A 20,557-nucleotide genomic window follows, 5' to 3' on the forward strand; every position below is an offset into this window, starting at 1 on the left:
TATGACCAAACAACACATTTTTATATTGTATGAACTATTGTGTGCAAAATGAGCCATACTGAAGTAGTCATAAGTGGCAGGTAGAGAGATGAATAAAAGAAATGGTACTTGTAAAGAGGTTGTTAAAGGGATAATTCACCCAAAAATGAAAATTTGATGTTTATCTGCTTACCTACGGGGCATCTAAGATGTAGGTGACTTTGTTTCTTCAGTAGGACACAAACTGAGATTTTAAGCTCTAACTGTTGCAGTCTGTCAGTCTTATAATGTAAGTGGATGGGAATCATGGCTAAGTTTAAGATGGTCATGTGCTGGTTCTAAGTAACTGGTTCCTGCTTAGGACCAGCTTAGGACAAGCACATGGCCAGTTTAAACCATGCTTCAAACCATACCGAACCAGCATATGCAGGTTTTTTCAACATGGTTGTACAACATTAATTCAAAAAAAAAGGCACAAACTTTACATTTTCAAAAGAACTGGGTCTAATACTCATGATGAACAGATGAAAAAGAACCTTTCTGTGGCAATCAACCGTCAGTAGCTTTCCCAGAAGAATGCAGCCGTTTTTTTTTTTTTTTACACAGAACATTTTGGGAATTTCTCCATTTTATATGGCTGCGTTACAAAATATAATTTTTTATGATCCAAAAACATTTGAACATAGTAATTGGGGATAGCGGACTGCTGATTTGTATGTCGAGGGGGTGACGTGGTAATGTTGTAAACTCTTCCATATAGCGACCAAAAACACACAAAATGTAATTTGTCGCTCATTAAGTATATTTAGACTATACTGTCTTCCATTGAGCTAACACGAATGGATCCCGTGAGAACCAGTTGATTTTGGCTTCAATGTGAAAAATGGGTGAAATGGAGTAAATGAGTAAATTATCACTTGTAGGCAAACTAGCCACCGTTTTTTGTGATTACTTACAAACAACGTGAAGTAAAACTGAGTATACAGGTTTTGTTTATTTCTGTAACAGAGCAAATGACAAGCACTTAAAAGTGCATCAGTACTCCTTGAGAGAACCAAAGAAGCTGTATTTCTTCTTCAGTATTTACAATGTACATTTCTGCTGAAGATTGTTTTATTCTAAGAAAATACAGACTACGTATGAAATAGAAATAATGATCCAACAGAATTGTGCCACATGAATTTAGACAAAAAATAAAAAAAGATAAGCAGTGGTACCTTTGATATTTAGTAGCAATGAGAATGTATCCCCAACTAACAAAGAAAAACAAAGGTATTTCTTTTCTAAAATACTACAAAACATTTGGTCAAATATAACATTATCTTCCAGTTAAAGGAAACAAAACAATGTAAAAGATCCCACGATCTGTGCAGAAACTGGAGAAAAACTCCAAAAAGGAATTCACACTTTTACGCTTAAAACATCTTCCATACATTAAATAGGTCAAGACCGAGAAGCTCTTGATTACAGGACTCTTATAAGACTTTCCAGTGCAACACTTGTGGGCATCAAACATCCCTGAATTAAAACACAATAAATAACTAAAAACAGCATAAATTCTATAATGTGGACCTGAACTGGTTTTTGTACTGATATACTGAGACCGTCGGATGATAAGATCACAAATCTTTTAGGAAACAGACTTAAAGTAAAGAGGCCTAAATCTCAACTACTTCTGGCAGTGAATCCTCCAAAACAGTTTTCTCTGTGAATAAATGTTTTTTTCTTTCCCAATGAAATTTAAATCATCGTAAAAACAAACTACAACAACAAAACTTAATTGAAATCTGCGCGGTTCCAGTTTTTTTTAAATGCACTTACATCAGTGCATGTCTTGTTAAAGTGATAATCACTGCAGATTGCATAGGGTTATTAAAAGTAAAATATGTCTTCTGCAGTTGCGTTGTCTTTGGTTTTACTGTGTCCTGGATGGGTACCGTGGGAATTTTGATTGTGGTTGTGTTTCTTGGTGCCGTTTCCTGAATGAGAGGATACGGAGCTGGATAACTTCTCTGGATGGTTAAACATATCTACAGAAACACAACAGAAATGGATTTACTAATACAGAAACTGCACTGCTTTGAAGTAATATGAAGAGATAAGAAAATGAAAGACAGAATAAATGATAATTCACCACCCCCAAAAATAATTTACCACCCCCAAAAAATCATACAGGTTTTAACTAAAATGAGGGTAAGCAAATGACTAAATTTAATTTCTAGGCATACTATGCCTTTAGTTAAACAAAGAGAAGGGAACTTTCTTTTTAATCAGAAACACAGACCAATCCCAAGAAAGAAAGAAGCTTAACTTAAGCTGAGACACAGAATCAAGAAGTTTTACCTGGATGGAGCTGGTGGGGACTGTTGGATCTGATGCCTCTTAAACTGCCTCCTTCCTTCCCTGAAACTTTGATGGGAAGTAACTGAGACACCTCTATGCCAGCTAAAAGTGTGAAAAAAAACTTTCAAGTTAAATTAAATTAACAGAAATCTTAATGATAGCTCTTTAAAACAACATCAGCTCACAGACTAATATAATGGAGTTAGTAAAACAGTTCATACCTGCGCTCTTGGTGCGCTGGTGGGAGTTCCTGGGCTTGCTGTGCTTCTCCTTCACTTTAGGTTGGGCAGCCAGCTTGGTGGGGATCTTCTGTTGGACGGAGCTGGCTTTGTGGTGTTGGTTGGTGGTGCTAACGAGGTGGATGGGCACTTCGGGTTTAACAGGAAGGTTGGCGATGCTCTCCCTGCGTGGCGGTACCAGAGGCGGCCTCTCGTCGAAGTCGGGAGTAACCACATTCAATTTGGGGTAAGGTGGAGATAGCTAGAAAGAAAGGCAAATTTATGCATGTACACGTATAAGGTACTTTAATAGTGATTTATACTATTTTATCTCTCATTATACCGGTATCTGTTCATTCTCCATGGGAAAGATTGCATTGTTTAGAACATTCTCATTCTTCTTATACTTCTTCTCCAGCTGTTCCAGCCTTTCTCTGTCCTTCTCCAGCTTCTCTCGGTCCTTCTCCACCTTTTCTCGATCCTTCTCCACTGAGCGCATCGAGTCTCTGAGGCGCTCCAGATCCTTCTGGTATTCAGATTTACACCTGGTTAGTTCCTGTTTATCCTCTGCCAGCTTTTTCTCCTGTTTGCTGCATTCCAGCTCTCTGTCTCTCAGCTCCATCTCCCTGACCTCCGCCTCCGCCTGCACCCGCGCTCTTTCCTGCTCCCATTGCACCTGCTCCTGTCGGTGCTGATTCTGGAGACGCTGGAAGTTGACCAGCTCCTCACGCTGCTTTTCCATGTTCCGTTGCTTTTCTTTCTCGAGGAGAGTATTTCCCCGGGGGCGGGACATCAGCTCCTCAATAGTGGCGCGCTGTACCTCTATGTGGCTCTCTAGCTGCTGGAAGACGGACTGAGGAGGGAAGGAAACAGATGAAGAAATCAAAGATTAATTTGTGCTGATCTGAATCTACACAGATTCATGTTTTATTTCAAATCTATCATAGATAACAGATAATAAAAAAATGGATAACTATGAGAGTGAAGCACAACATGAAATGCAGTTTGTATTACCTGAAGGCTGTAAAGCTTCTGAGACAATTTAGTTGCCGTGTCATAAAGCTGTGGAGATAAAAACAGGTTATGTTCAATTAAAGTTCAATGTGTTTGAAGTAAGTGATGTACACAATAGAATATTAGACACTGCGGTCACTTTTGTTAGTTTGTGCATGCTTTTTGTCATCATAAAGGTGCAAATGTGAACCGAACAGCATAAAAACAGAAAAGAAATCTTGTAATCACACAAAACCGTTACATATCTGCTGCAAAAAAAAAAAAAAAAAACTTGTCCCGATCAAAACAAAACAAAATACATAAAACACACAGACAAAAAAAAAAATCCCAACACACACACACACACACACACAAAAAATATATTTTCAAACGAACACAGAGTAATCAAATCTCACCTCTGCTTTAGGAAAGTATGAAGGACATGCACCACAGCTTCGTGGAATTATTTCTTTATCTGCCTAAAGGGTCAAAAGCAAGAACATGTATTCTGGTTCCCAGTCTAGTACCACTGCCAAAAATAACAAGTATGATACTTTAGTGTCAGCTCACCGACAGCTCCAGGTTTTCATCAGGGTCCGAGCTGGCCCACTGACTTCTGTCTCTCTGTCTTTCCATTAAACTCCCAAAACCATCTGCAAACAAGTCCATTAGTCAATGGGAATGAATATGTAACTATTACACTAGCGTCACAAAAAAGTTGAAAGCTTCTCCTACTTCCTGGCTGTGTGCAGGCATCACTGTCAAAGCCTGTCACAGCATCTGGTCTCTTGGATAGTGGGACCAGATCCATCCCCTCACCAGAGGAAGGAGTTTGACCCTGCTCACATGTTATCAGCATGTTCTGCAAAATCTCCACTGAAGAAAGATTGAAAATAGATTACAATCAACCAAGCTTTAGTATTCAAAAACACCACATTAATCTAATATATAGATAAGCAGATGTATTTGTGTGTGTGAAAAATATTATATAAGGTGTTAAAAAAAAGAGACACAATGGATCAGTGGATTTTTTTCACTAATACAGGAGGATGGTATTTAATGAGTTAACACCAAACAGGTAACAGCAATACAAACATTTTCAGTCAATTTTAGCAGTACAGTTTTATTAATACATACATTTTTGGTAACCGTTGCATAACAGTTATAATATTAATGCTTAAGATAATATGAAATAAAAATAATATAAAATTCAAGTAAACCAAGACTATACTATATCCTTCAGAGCTGTATATGTCAATATTGAATATAAACTAGGACTGGGCGATTAATCAAAAATAAATCGAAACCGAAATTCAGAACCTCTAACCGACGTAATTGTCCCATATCGGTTATTTAGTTTTTTTAAACCTGTTAATACTTTCCCCTTAAAAACATACTACCGTGTTGGTGCTATACGGATGTTTATGACTGTTGCACTCGCGTATTTTGCAGTGTCTCGTGTGTTAAAAGAATTTAAACTTTTACAAACAGTGCCGCTCATCAATGTAAATTCCAAAACAGTGGATCAATCAGAAGACCCCGGAGGCGGGGCAAGTGTTGCTGGTGTTTGTTTATAGTAGCAGGTTTACATAAAACAAATGAGTAGGCATTTGGCCCAGTTTTTCTTTTTTAAACCATTCCTGAGTGCTGCATCTTGCGGTTTTAGACACAAAGACATTTTCTGTGTGAACGGCCAGTAAGAATCTAAAGTAAATACACACATAGGGTGACAGGACAAGATCACTGAGATGGTGCCATGATCTTTCTCTTAATCAGCAGACATCAGTTCTCTATTTGCATATATTCATTATTTAAAACATTTGTTTACAGGAGATGCAACTTATTATTTCTTACTTTGCATTATTTAAAATAGTAGCCAATTAATTTATAAGAGATACAAGCTATTTTCTACTTTTCGCATGACGATATTTAAAATGTATTTTGTTTGCAAGAGATGCTGCTTTTCTCTACTTTTGACGTGGCAATATTAATTTATTTTGTTTCCAGGAAACTTGTATGTGAAAAATGTAACTTTTTTCATTAGAGGTTATTATTTCAAGCAAGCTTAGATTTCAGTTGTTTGAAATATTAAAAAAAAAAACTATGTCGCACAGCACTAATATAATAACAATTTCCCTTTTCTACTGATCAGTGGAAGTCTCACCATCTTTTACGGCTCCAGCGAGGAGTTGTTCTCCCTGCAGGGGCTCTGCTACAATCCCATGCAGCAGATGGCGCTCACTCGGTGCGATGTCGGTGACACCTGTCCCATAGACCGTGAAGCTGGAGAATAAACTCTGCTTCTCTATGAGGAGCTGCTCTATCAAGGCATCACACATACAAAGCTCCTCTACTCAGCAGACACCATTCAAAAAAGAAAGGACAAATGTTAAATGTGACAACAGCTCATTGTATAGCAGAGAAAGGAAGACTATAATCATAGATACAGAAATATGCATGTTACTTTGAAAGTTCCAGATCCTCTCAGGCAGTTCTTCTGGCTCTTCTTTCTCCTCTTCAGGACATCTGAAACAAATCCAAAAAACTGGTGTTAGAAATAATCACAGAAAAATGATGAAATATTACCCACATTTCATTAATCTAAACAATTTGTACTGTGTATTTTTATTATGCGTGTATATATATATATATATATATAAAAATACAAATATTTTTTTAAATATATACATGCATTTATGTTTATATATTAAATATTATAAAACATAGAAATCATATGAACAGAAATATACATGTAAATATTTTAAAAATATATATTGTATGAGTGTGTATTTCTACAGTATATACACGAATATACACAGCACAGACATATATATTATGTAAACAACAAATAAACTTATTTTGGATGCGATTAATCAATTGACAGAACTAATACGATTTATAAGAAATACATGATTTCTATTTCAAAAAGAAATGCTTTTGAACATTCGATTCATCAAAGAAACCTAAACCAAAAAAAACTGACCACGATTTCCACAAAAATATTAAGTAGGACAACGGTTTCAAACATTGATAAGAAATAATAACATTTTGGAATATCACAGTTTTTACTGTATTTTTTATCAAATAAAGGTGGTGCAAATCAGAGACTTCAAAACAAACGTTACCATCTTAACCAAATTGCGGAACTTTAGTTTATATATATATATAAAAAAAAAAATTATGAAATGCACCGTTCCACAGCCTTCCAGATTTGGTCTCTCCAGGTTTTGCGCTCCTCCCCGGAGGAAGTGTGAAACTCATACATTCCTGGATTGTCCGAGGAGGCAGAGATCAGAAACAAGGCCTTCTCATCGTGAGCCACTTCACGCACGATAAGCTTCAGCAGTGAGATCACCGCAGGCTTGCCATCCTATAGGAGCACATTCGACAGCAGACATTTAATGAGAATGACAACAATAAACTAGAAATAAATGACATGCCAAATGATTACATTCTGCTCACCAGAGAGGCAAAGGTAAGTCGCTGATCTTTCTCCAGTAACAGCAGCACAACATCCGACAACAGCAAGACAAGGACATCTAAAGGCATTGAAGAGAAATACTGAAATGTCAGTCAGCTATCAAATTAGTAAAATTACAGGGTCCGGCTGCAGCAGCTGGATGTACACCCGGTTGAAGTACAGTGAAGTGACATACAGCCAAGTATGGTGACCCATACTCGGAATTCGTGCTCTGCTTTTAACCCATCCAAAATACACACACACAGCTGTGAACACACACACTGTGAACACACACCCGGAGCAGTGGGCAGCCATTAATGCTGCGGCACCTTGGAAGCAGTTGGTGGTTCGCTGGCTTGCTCAAGGGCACCTAAGTCATGGTATTGAGGGTGTGGAGAGCACTGTACATGCCCTCCCCCCACCTACAATTCATGCCGGCCCGAGACTCAAACTCACAACACTTGGATTGTGAGTTTGACTCTCTAGCCATTAGGCCACGACTTCCCACTTCTTTGTAAGACTTGGCTGGATGTAAAATACACGTTGTAAGTTGTGCAAAGAATTTATACCCGTTGCACCATCTTGGCGTGGTGATATAGAGAGAAGCATTGTATTTTACTTAACCTGCCGCTTCCTTTTTAATGTTTGTTTGAAGAAATCTATCATGGGAATGTGCAGGGAAGGAAAAATGTGGACTTATTAAAAAATGTTTACTTAATGAAATCATGGCATGGTGACTCACTTGTTATGATGTCTTGAGCAATTCAGTTTTATATTAGTAGTTTATAGCTATTGCAGCATGAATGTAGTCTCAGCTATCACTGTGTAAAAATGCATCAGCATGGACACGCAAAGTCTACGGCAGGTGTACTTGTGCCTGATCATAGTTTAAGTTGGTACAACAGGTGTAAATATTTATCGTAAAGCTGGAGCTTACAGCCAGCTTTTGTTACATCTAGCTGGTGCAACCGGCCCCAGAAAATTACAGGAAAAACAAAGCATGTGGTCCAAAGCATAAGTATACAAGTAGATGGGAAACGAGATGATGAAAATTCTAATTAAACTATTGTTTTTTTTATCATTTTCTATTAAGTACAATGGTACAATGATCACCTTTGCTTTTGTTAGACGTTAGCCTCCAGTTGAGAACGCCCTCATGAAGCAGCCTCCTCTCGCCCTGCAGCATGTCCTCTCTGCGGAACACTCTCCCATGGGTCGTCTTGACCTGGGATTTGGGCTCCAGCTTACTGCTCAAGTCCCTGAGTCGTGCCGCTTTCTCAAACTCATCAACATGGGTATTTACATTTGAGATTGTTTCTTTCAGCAGTACCAGACCGTGTACTAAGTTCCTATGCTCCTCTGAGTCAACTGTCAAAAGGAAGCAAATCATACAAACTCAATGAAGGGGTCTTATGGATATGCTTTTTTTTTAAAGGGGGGGTGAAATGCTATTTCATGCATACGGAGTTTTTTACACTGTTAAAGTTTCAAAAATGAAGTTGTACGTTTGAAGGAATATTTTTGTTCCCAAAATACTCCTTCCGGTTTGTCACAAGTTTCGGAAAGTTTTTTTCGAGTATGGCTCTGTGTGACGTTAGATGGAGCGGAATTTCCTTATATGGGTCCTGAGGCACTTCTGCCGGAAGAGCGCGCGCTCCCGTATAGCGAGGCTGAGCAGCACAGACATTTCACTGATCAGAGCGAGAGCATCGCGAAAAGTCACAATAGAAGTGTGTTTTTGGTTCCCAGGGCAAGACAACCCTGCACAGATTACCAAAAAAAATAACATTAAGGGACCAGTGGATGGAGTTTATTTTTACAGAGCATCAACAGAGTTTTGCAAGTGTTTTTGTTTGTTCCCTGCATTTCGAAGATGCTTGTTCACAAGGCCCAGTTTGACGACGGATTTGCGTATCGTTTACTTCTTAAGGATGATGCAATCCCAAGGAAAAAGGGTCACGATCGCGTGTTCGAACCGCAGGCGGTGAGTAAAACTGCTTCAAATATCTCTGCCTCCTTGTTAGTGCGTCCCCTCCCATGCCGGAGACCCGGGTTCGAGCCCCGCTCGGAGCAAGTCGTTGCTGCTGCTGCTTTCGTTCAGTTTCAGCCTCTGGATCTGATTCTGGATCATAAATAAATGGCTGAATCTGATTGTAAGCCATGGTTTGTTTTAGATGATGGGTTTTCCCTCACGGTAATGTCACAGCTTCCACATGCTCTCAACGCAAAAGCCTACTCGCGCTCGGGATTCTTTAGCTCCGCCCACACGTCACGCCTCCAGGCGCTCGTGTTTTTCCGGGAAAAATCGGTACAGACTATCTTTCTCTTATGAATATAATAAAACTAAAGACTTTTTGGATTTATGAAGGATGCAGTACTACTCTATATGTACTCAAGATTAACAGGATATTGAGTGAAAACGAGCATTTCACCCCCCCTTTAACACTATCAGCATTGAAAATAATAATATACATAATTATCACAATATTTAATAACATTTAAAAAAATATTTGTTTTAAAGAACAAAATTCTCTATATGAAGTTACATCTACAAAAAAAAAAAAACCTTACCTTCAGTGTATTTAATTACACGTTCAAATAAAACTGGATACTTTGTGATGCGCTGTGTTATAAGAAGAATTATCTCTGGTATTCCTAATCTCCGCACAATAGACAGCTGACAAATTTTCTGAGAACAGAAAATGTTGTTATCAGAAAGTGAAATAATTTTTTTTTTTAATAAAAGAACATTATGAAATTATTACAGGAAATCCTTTTAAAACTTGACAACAAAAGTTCAGGTCTTACTCGTATAAAACTCTGGAATTTCTTGCTGTTTTGCATTAAGTCTTTGAAGAAGTTGACTGCATCGGTGTGGTGACTGCAGAACACTCCATAGCAGTATTGCAGTCTGTCTCTTATTTCACCTGAAAACTTCACACACAATCATACATGCAGATCAGACCAGACAGCAGTACCATCGCTAAAATCAAAAGATATTTATAATACCAAAAGTCAAGAAATATTAAGGTTATTTACAAATGTAAACATTTCAAATCAGTTAAGACAGCTATGAACACTGCTTAATTTATTCATACATTACAGTTTGAACATGCTTGGTGTCAACTTCTATTAATGTTTTTTTTTTTCCAATGAAGTTTCCAAGAAACCTTTTAGTAAAATGCTTGAATACTTTGCTATATAATTCAATGGCATTAACAGATTAAGTGTAGCTTGAGTATCCAAATACTTGTTGGGTAACCTTATTTAATGTTGAAACAATAATTCCATTAATTTCAAGAAGCACCTGATGCTTAGCTCAGCTCTGGGGAATGTGGACCCAAAGATCATATGAAGGACAGTGGATATAACTGACAGTTTCGTGATCCAATTGGGTGATTATTATATAATATAATAAAAATACCTGTGCGATGAAAATGTCTCCAATACTGTGGATGCAGTAATTCTGGGTGCTGCCTGGCTCTAAAGAATCGATCCTCCGCTGTTTAAGGCGGTTGAGGAAAAGCTGGTGCAGTTGCAGCAAGTTATCCACCTGTGGAAACAGTCTCTCCAGCTGCATATCATCCATTTGCAGGGTCTCGCGTAGTTCCCGCACATATACACCCAAAACCAGCTTTAGTGTCCGCACATGGTTTATTTCTGTCTGAATCAGCTCTGTTATAATAATAATAACAATCACACACTGCTCAAGCGATAAACTTTTATAAGAAAATTTAAAAAATAAAAAAAAAAACGTAATGAAAGTCCATACCATGTATTACGTCTTGTCTTTTAATGTTGTCTTTGGAATACTCTTTTAAATATTGCTGGTCAACAGCTAAACTCCAGGTGGGAGCCTCAAAGTCCCGAGCATCTGCTTCTAGATCTTCACGTAGTGCATTATAACGCCCATCTGTGTAGAAGAGGAGTAGATATACACTTACCTTAAAATCAACAAACAAAACCTGTACACATGACTTTTAAATCGCATAGCTACAGAAACAAAAAAGGTCAAATATCCAACCATCAATATTGATGGTGTCAGCAGAGTATGGGACGTTTGAATCTTCTAGCAAAGGCTTGAACCTCACAGAATCGATTTCTTCCATCTCTTGTTCTGAAAAACAAAAAGAAGACTATAAAAATGAGCAAGATTTTTTTTTTTTAAATAAACCAGCAAACAATACTTAAAGGTGAAGCATCTAATTTCTGTGCAACCAAACAGAATCATAAGAATAAAATCTAATATGTCATTAAATAATTCTAATATGCCATTTTTGGTAGCCAAAATCATTTTTATTAGGGGCCAAGCACCGAAGGTGCGAAGGCACCTATTGTGTTTGTTGGCGTTATTATTCTTCTTCTTCCACCCCAAGTCTATGGTAGCCCATAGAACCGATTGCGGTAAAGTTGTATAATTTGGCACACTAATAGAGGACTGTCTGAACATTAACCGTAGCAAATTTGAAGTCTCTAACTCAAACTCTCTAGCGCCACCAATTGTCTAAACTTTCAAAAACTTGATGCTAATAACTCTTGAACCGTAAGCCACAAAATGAAAATTCTTTTTTCCTGTGATTCCTTGGCTCATGCCGAGTCGAATGGACACCGAAATTCAAAAATCGCAAGGCTTAGTTTTTTCGCTATCGTCAATTGTTCGTAAAACTTACTTTTTCGAACTCGTCCTAGGCCGTTGCACCGATTGTCACGAAAATTGAATCAGATAATCTTCAGACCATGCTGGCAAAAAGTTATGGAATTCAAGTTGATTTCTCAAACCGTTTCCGAATAGCTCATGAACGAATTCTTCAAAAAGCACGCAAACGTGAACGTGAGGCTATATCTCCGCAACGGTTTGGCCTATTGAGACCAATCTTGGTGGGTCTTATAACAACCATTCCCTGGGACTACCTGCAGTGTTTCGGCGCTGTGCCCCCTAGTGGTCAGGAGATATGAAAAATGCATGTTTTTGCTCATAACTTCTGAACGGTTTTGCCAAAAATCACAAAAGTGGTGTCTTTAGATTCAGTGCATCATTCCGAGTCGAATGATACCGAATTTTCCCAATTCGGCCATTTTGGGCGTCGGCCATTTTGGATTTAGTTGTAAATTGCTGTATCTTAAGAATGAAGTTCCGTATCATTTCGCAAATAATTACAAAAATGTCCGGCTCCATGCCCTGAATGTACACAAAAAAATTGGGGGCAGCGCCACCTTGTGGTCAATAGTTATAACGATTTTTTCGAAAAATGCTAATAACTTTTGCATACATTAGCCTATTGTAACAAAGCTGATGTTGATAGATTCCTTGGGTCATGCCGAGAACACCGATACCCCATTTGTCAATTTTGGCAAAATTTCCTGTCCGCCATTTTGATTCATGTTGAAAACCTACTTTTTCGAACTCCTCCTAGACCGTTGCTCAGATTTTCACCAAATTTGATTTGGATCATCTTCAGACCATGCTGGCAAAAAGTTATGGAATTTGTGTCGATACACGTAACCGTTTTCAATTAGCTTACCAACGAATTTGCTGGAAAGATGCCAAACTGCATCTGAGGCTGTATCTCTGCAAAGGTTGGAGATATTTACACAAAACTTAATATGTGACATTGTCACATCACATTGACCACGCCACATCATTTTGGTCACAGCGCCACCTATTGGTCAAGAGTAATAAACCAATCAATAACCGCTAATTATTACATTTCCAATAATGCTAATAACTTTTGATTGCATTAGCCTATTATCATGAAACATGTCTCAAAATGTTCCTTGGGACATGCCGACAACATACATACCAATTATGTCATATTAAGCAAAACTTCCTGTCCGCCATTTTGATTCATGTTGAAAACCTTTTTTTTTAAACTCATCCTCAACCGTTTGTCTGATTTTCACCAAAATTGAATCAGATCATCTTCAGACCGTGCTGACAAAAAGTTATGGATTTCGTGTCAATAGACGAAACCGTTTTTGTACAGCGCTGCTTCAGATGTCAGGCATCTTCACAAAATGAGTCTGAGGCTATATCTCTGCAAAGCTTTGTTGTAATTAAGCCAAACTTGTGTGTGCCATTGTCTAACATGGAGAATAGGCTCACAGACACTCACACACAGAAATGAAATGGTTCAACTATTATATGAATAATCAATAAGCATGATTACACACACACACACACACACACACAGAGAAGTACATGCCCACACATTTTGTTGTATGTAGATATTTGAAATAAATTATAGGTGACACACAACTCACAGAAAGACTTCTTTTCTTACATTTCTATGTCAGGTTTCATTGCATTCATATTCTGACATAATAGTAAACATTTCATATACATGTATGAATAAATTGTTGAACTTTCACTCAATGTGATCTTAAATGCTTGAACAGTAATATTAAATAATAGTAATATATATTTTTCTAGATGAATCAATCATCGAGACAATGAACTGTAATGTTTTAGTCTTTAATGAGCCCATTAGTGGTCTTCCAGTGACATCTAGTGGTCGTAAATGCAATTTATCATACAACACTGTCTCTTTAACCTTTATAACTGTTATATGTTGTCTTAATTTCATTCCAAAGAAGCATACGCAATTTATGTATAATTTCACAGTCTAGATAATAGTACTGCACTGATTTTAAATAACCTAGATATGGCTGACAGTAAAAGAATAGAACAGAATTACAGACACACACAAACATGAAATGTTTAAACTAGTATATTAATACTCAATAAGCATGCTTAAACCCACACACAGATGCACACATTTTGTTATATATATAGATAATTAAAATAAATGATGGGTGATAAAACCTATTGCAAGTCTTCTGTTTTTATGGGCTTCTATGTCATTTTTCAGGTTTCATTGCAATCATAATCTGGCATAATTATAAACATTAGATATATCTGTATGAATAAATTGGTAAACTTTGACTCAATGTGATCTGAAATGCTTGAACAGTAATATTAAATAATAGTAATATACATTTTTTCTAGATGAATCCCTCAACAAGCCCATAAACTGTAATGTTTTAGTCTTTAGTGAGCTCATTAGTGGTCTTCCGGTGACATCTAGTGGTTATAATTGCAATTTTTTATTCAACACTGGGTTTTGAAGCTTTATAAATATTACAGTGTTCTTTTTTACCTAATCTCTGTTAAATTTTGCATGATTGTTTAGAAAAAATACAGATCTAATGCATGTGTGATTATATTACCCCTTTTTTTTTTTGCAGTTTAATGCCATTCACAACAGAAATCTTTTGTTTTTTAGGCCATTTTAACTGTTATAGCACCAGCTATTTTCTGATCTTAATGAAACTTTGCATGCTTGGTGGGTCATCTTTCACATGTTATAACCAAGTTTCATAAAGTTTTGAGTTTTTGTTTCAGTTTTATAGGCTTTAGGTTACATGTGGCCACGGCCCTTTCCTAAATGACCTCTTATAGCTAACCAAAGGACAAAATGCAACATATTTTTGAAAATTATTGATCTAGAGAGTCCAGAGAATATTATTGCAGTGGTTTGATCAAGACTGAACAAAAAACCAGGTGACCCAAAACATTCAAATTCGTGGACCAATTTTACGAAAAAGGCTATAACTCGGGAACAAAATGAGATATCTTCACCAAACTCAGAACTCATATGCATGAACAAAAACTTTAGTCAAATTATTATTTTTTTTCCATATCTGCCACTTGGTGGCGCTACAGGATGAAAAAAAATCAAATGGCTATAACTAAGCAACCGTTGATCCAATCAACTTGAAAATTGATATGGCCCAATGTGGCACAAGTGCTCTATGAGGAATTTCACTTATCTTACAAAACATGGCCGCCATTGGCCAAACAACTTTAAGAACCTATTTGACAAGGTTAATGGAAGTCGATCGGAACGAAACTCGGTGGGCATGTTCGACTCATTGCCCTAAAGGTCTGTAAGTATTTTGAAAGAAATTGCCCACAACATTGTCACCTCCCACAGAACACAACAAAGCGATTTGATTACAGCGCCACCTATTTTCCAAAAATGATAATGCATCATTTTACTGGAGTTTTACTGGCTGTTTGAATTACACTCTTCCAATAATTGCTTTTCTTACTCGTTGCATTTGGTCTGATGCTCCATGCCATGCTTAGCTCCTCGCTGTGGAACTTTTATTAACGATTTTCAGCCATTTCAATTACAATCATGCAATTATTAATTTCATTATTCATTGTTGCATTTGGTCTGATGCTACATATGCTTAGCTCCTGATGTTGCTGCTGGAATGCTTGGCCCCGTGATTGCTGCTTGCAGCTATATTTATTATTATTATTATAAATGTTGAGAACAGTTGTACTGCTTTATTTTTTGTGGGTCCAGCAATGCATTTTTTCATGATTCTTTGATGGATTTAAAGTTCAAAAGAATAGCACTTATTTAAATACAAAATCTGTAACATTATGTTGTGTGAATGTATTTACTGTAAATTCTGGATCAGTTGAGTGTGTCCTTGCTGAATAAAAAATATTTTCTTTACACAAAACAAACAAAAAACTTAATGACCCTAAACTTTTAAATGGTGTAAACATCAGTTAGGCTTTCTGCAGTAGCTGCTTCATGAAAACAAAAATCATTTTGCTACCATTACTACATTTTCTACCCAGAATGCCAGAGCACTGACCTGTGGCTGGGATGATAACTGGAGATGGTTAGGATCTGGAGGACGCGGGTTTATCTGTGCTGTAAGAGGGTCATGCCTGGTATGTCATGGAGCAGATACAGCCAAACACAGGATGAATAATCTCTTCCTGAGGAAGAAAAAAAAAAAATTCACTTTGGATCTGCCACTTAAAAAACATTCTGGATCAAACACATATTTAGACGCAATAACATAAGTTCAATCTATATTTAAAATTTTAGACCTAAATAACAGCACTATACCACACATTTTGCTTTTAAATCTATGATGGCCTTAATGGTTTTATGTGACTATGACTGTGCAGGTGAAGGTGACAGAACCATGTTTGACATGAACACACTTCTGGTGAACATAGATGATATGATCTGCTTTAGTTTGTATCCAGCATCCACACACACACACACAAACTGATCAAGCGAATGCATGAACATTATACGACAAACTGACAATGTAATTAAATGTATACGTTGAATCAATGCAACATTTGCCATTTTCAAATAAAAGTGTCTGCCAAAAACAAATGCAATGCATCAATAGTGTGCTAGTAGACACAGGCAAGCAAAAAATAAATAAATGGGTGGTGGGACACTAGTCCTAGCCTGCACTAGTCTGGTTTCATTCTTGGAAATTAGGATACTGAAACAAATCTGCTTCTCTGAAACAGAAAACTGGTTTTGTTTGTCAGCTTGCTAAACTCTCATCAGACAAGGTTAAAGAGCAGAAGGCATATGACTTTGCAGAAAACAGGCTAGATTTTTTTTTCCCCCTTTTGCATGGATATTTATTTTTGGACTGTGGTTTTCTTTTCTCCTATTGACAAATTCAGAGGGAAATAAACTTCTAATAAAAATGCAGATTTGCACAGAGAGTCCTAAGCAGTAATAGCTGCCTTATCTGAGATATATAATGTTTCTTACAGTTTCCAGTATAAAACTAAAGTACACAAATCGACCAACCAAATTTACACAGGTAGATTATTATATAATTGTTTTACACTACAAAAGTTTGGAGCCAGCCAAGTAATTAATACTTTTATTTACCAAGGACACATCTGCCACTTTTAAACAATTTCAAATAAATGCTGTCCTTTTGAACTTTCCTTTTATCAGTCAGTTCTGAAAAATGTATCACTGTTTTCTCATAAATATAACACAGAACAACGGTTTTAAACACTGATAAGAAACTCTAGATATTCTATAATATTTCACGCTAGACTACACCTACAAGTAAACACTGTATTTTTAGTTGCTTTGACAGATCAACAGTTTTTTCAGCATTTTAATCACCTTTAAGAACTTTTGCAGTCCACCTCAGAAATAGAACTTCAAATCTTAAAAAATCCATGTAGTTTCTTACTCAAAACAAGGTTATAAAGTGGCAAGTATAACTATAAAAGAATTAGAAAAAAGCTGTTGGCAGTAGCTTTCAATGAGGTATTGGTTCACACCCAAAAGCTTTGATTCAGAGAATAGCCAAGCAAAAACATGTATAAACACAAGACAATTCACAGAAACACGTTGACAAATGTACAGCACACTATTTATACACCAAAGGGTGTGTCCTAACAAAACACTAAGGATGAATCAATACTGTCTGACACATCGAGGCAAGGACACAGTAAGGAGTTTCAGATCCAAACAACACTTGACCCCACTGACTTGAACTGAATGAAAAAAAAGAGAGACTGAGACATTCCTCAAATATCTTCTTTGGTGTCACAAACAAGAATGCAAGTCATAAAATTTTGGAACAACATGAGGGAGAGTAAATCATGAGAGAGTTTACAATTTTATGTGAACTGCCCTATAACTGTAGTTGTCAACAACAACAACTTATAATTAACGTATTTAAAATGCCTACAGTTGAAAGCACTCAGCTCTATCTTCAAGAAAGTTGTTGCACCTTGTGAACACACTAGCAAGGCTTAATAGCGCTCAAACAATGTGCACACTGCTATTCATACAGTACACTCATTCATAAAACTAGCATATGTAAATAGTTTGAAGGCTAAACCAGAAGAGCAAACCTGCCCATAAACACCTGACTTGTGCTCCATTATATAGAAGAGGATACTGACTAGGATGCACATTTCCTACTCAAATCCAGCTACACCTTGATGAATTTCAGTTAAAGGCACTGACTTGCCATTTCAAATTGCTGGGAGACCAAGTAGTATCACTGCATGGACGGAGGCACAATTAAATAACACTCAGACCTCCCCTTAGTGGTTATGAACTGCTGTTTTCTCCAGATGGTTTCATTAAATTATACCGTTCACACTGAATGACAACTTGAGCTGCAGGCAGCACCTCCCTCGAATTATCTGCTGGATGAAGATGAGTATAGCCAATCAAAATGCAGCTAAGGTTTTACGCTTATCAGTCAAACGAGAAAAGCAGGCTGCCCCAGTCTGGGTAGAACAACGAACGCCCTCCTTCCTTTACACAGAGTTTAAGACACATGAAATTTGACTCTTCCACCATCTTTGTTTTTCTTATAAACTAAAAACCCCCATTCTGAACTGTAACACTACATCATGGGAGGGCATTGGTTAGACTACATTAATATGAACTGGGTTTGCGCAGGTGTGATCAGGGGATGCAGCAGCTGCAAAATGTGAGTTTTGTTTACTCATGCTGTAACTGATATAAAACTTCTGTTACTGTGTGGAAAATGCCTGGCTTGCAATCCGCTTCTGACCATGAAGCCAACCTCCCCCCTCACACATCAACAGGCCAGATAAAATACAGAAAGCCTCCCTGTTTCTCACAAAAAAACAGATAAGCTAAAGATTACCCATAACCTTTAAAGACGATGACCTTTAATGCTAGTCTAAGACAAGGTTTTGTGAGATTCCTGCTGAATGTGGTGAGCTCTTGATCAGAGTAAAGGGACTGACTTTATTAGAGGAATAACAGATGAATAAAGAGGTAGCAGAAAGTTGCAAATGATACAAGTATATAAGTTTCATATTAGCATAATTGAAAGTTGAAGGCTTATTTCATGCTGATTCCTTTAAACTAACAAATCAACGATTTGTGATGGTTAATATTTTATAGTCACAAGCACCTAATCATATATATATATATATATATATGTATACACACATACACACACACCTTTGTAACTTGAAATAGAATAAAACATAAAAAGAAATTAATGAAACAAATATTACATTATCATTCATTTAGCAGAAATAAAAATAACAATCCATAAAATTACTCAAAAGTAACAAAAAAAATAAAATATAGTTTTTATTATATTAATAAAACCATAATGGCATCTTAATAATACTAATATAACACTGATCAGTGTTTATAGTTCATTAAAATGTCCCTATAAAGTTACTATAAAAAACTGCAATACAATACACTTAAAGAGGTACCCATGTCTATTTTTCACTACTAGGAAAACCTAGAACCTATTTTTGTAACTACTTGAATAGTTACAAGCAGCTAAAGAAAAATAGCTAGTATTTAAGTTTACAAATAACTTTAACAGGTAGAATGAACAACTACATGCAAATCAGAAGCTGACATCTGAACCACAGAGTCCTAGGGGAAAAAGCTACAGTAAACAATGGAACAGTTGTTACCTGAGACAATGCAGACAATTAGAAAAATAAAATTACTATAAAGTAGTGTCTATTTGAACAGATAGTAACTATTGCTTTCTAAGGTATTACTGGAATAAATACTAGTTTCTAAATTATGAAAGGTTACAAGTGAAACTGAATTACAACAAAAGAAAAAAAAAGAAAAGTTTTAGTCACTGTTTGATTAAAATAAGTATCTAAAACAAGGGAAACCAAGTTAAGCCTAGTCATTTTACAAATACAAAAGAAAGGACCACGAACCAACCAAAAGCTCAGTACTTCTACAGAACTGACACTGGTGAAACACTGGTGAAACTAGTGTCAGGAATGACTTAATCATTAATCAGAGACAGAATGCGAGGAACGTAATGGTCGCAAGATAAACCATGCGGTCTTCATCACAGCTGAGTGTAAACACAGCCATCAAACCGATCTGAAAACATGTAACTTCACTTCACTGACCGCATCTAGTCGCCACTATAAACATGCCATGTTCCGATTATAACACAAAGCCGTGTTTGTGCTTCTTTCAGAATTAAAGAGGCATCATTATTAATCCTTAAGTAAAATCACAGAAACTTTTCCTGCTAACAGTTAACGTTACTGATCTCACACGTCACACTCGTCTGAGGTGCACCGCAATTAAAGATAGGCCACAAAAAAAGTAAGCACTTAAAAGACGTCTTGTATCTCTAAAACAAAACTAAAAAGATTGTTTAGTAACAAACAATCGGAACCTATAAACCACAACGTCAATTAAAGAACGCGAGGCCTCCTCGAAGACAAAACTTTAAACACAGAGACTCACACAAAGTTTAGCCACAAAAGTTCCTACTCACCATTTTTTTAAAAGAACAATCACATAATTTCAGCTTCAAATAGTTTATTCCTTATTCTACCCTCGTCTCCTTTTTACAGGACAGTTTCTTTTCTTTAAGCATCCGCCAAACTTCTCACAACAAGTGCAGCGCGCGCACACACACACGGGAACGATCCTCTCCTCCTCACGCACACTCCCGCGCGCGCACGCACGCTAACTTCGAGGCATGCCGGGAACAGAAGGCGAGGGGTTTGTGTTTTGTTTTTGTGACTTTAGTGGGCTAATTTTCATTTTAAATATGTCTGTATCATAATAGTGCAGATAAAAAAACACCCCTCATTTTCCTCACTTCATAAATGAACGGACAATTTTTGCGTCATCTCTCTGTACACTTTCGAGCAATAAGGCTAATTTTAACAATTTTAGTGACTCATAGTATCTTAAAACCCCTTATG

The 20,557-nt window shown here is 36.9% G+C and overlaps 1 protein-coding gene across 1 annotated transcript; it reads right to left on the bottom strand.

Annotated features, from left to right (window-relative positions):
• Nucleotides 1-954: 954 nt before the first annotated feature.
• On the bottom strand, nucleotides 955-20,506 carry LOC127951306 (rho guanine nucleotide exchange factor 18). The gene is made up of 20 exons (XM_052549130.1): nucleotides 20,122-20,506; nucleotides 15,670-15,796; nucleotides 11,018-11,110; nucleotides 10,766-10,906; nucleotides 10,418-10,668; nucleotides 9,802-9,927; nucleotides 9,565-9,682; nucleotides 8,107-8,361; nucleotides 6,996-7,072; nucleotides 6,725-6,903; nucleotides 5,998-6,059; nucleotides 5,698-5,883; nucleotides 4,269-4,409; nucleotides 4,104-4,186; nucleotides 3,950-4,012; nucleotides 3,555-3,602; nucleotides 2,884-3,393; nucleotides 2,544-2,802; nucleotides 2,323-2,424; nucleotides 955-2,009 (listed from the first exon to the last, which is right to left on the bottom strand). Exons 3-20 carry the CDS (start codon nucleotides 11,100-11,102, stop codon nucleotides 1,852-1,854), a joined length of 2,844 nt encoding a protein of 947 aa, XP_052405090.1. The 5' UTR covers nucleotides 11,103-11,110; nucleotides 15,670-15,796; nucleotides 20,122-20,506; the 3' UTR covers nucleotides 955-1,851.
• Nucleotides 20,507-20,557: the final 51 nt, after the last annotated feature.

The sequence above is a fragment of the Carassius gibelio genome, chromosome B2 (genome assembly GCF_023724105.1).
Source record: "Carassius gibelio isolate Cgi1373 ecotype wild population from Czech Republic chromosome B2, carGib1.2-hapl.c, whole genome shotgun sequence".
Classification (NCBI taxonomy): domain Eukaryota; kingdom Metazoa; phylum Chordata; class Actinopteri; order Cypriniformes; family Cyprinidae; genus Carassius; species Carassius gibelio.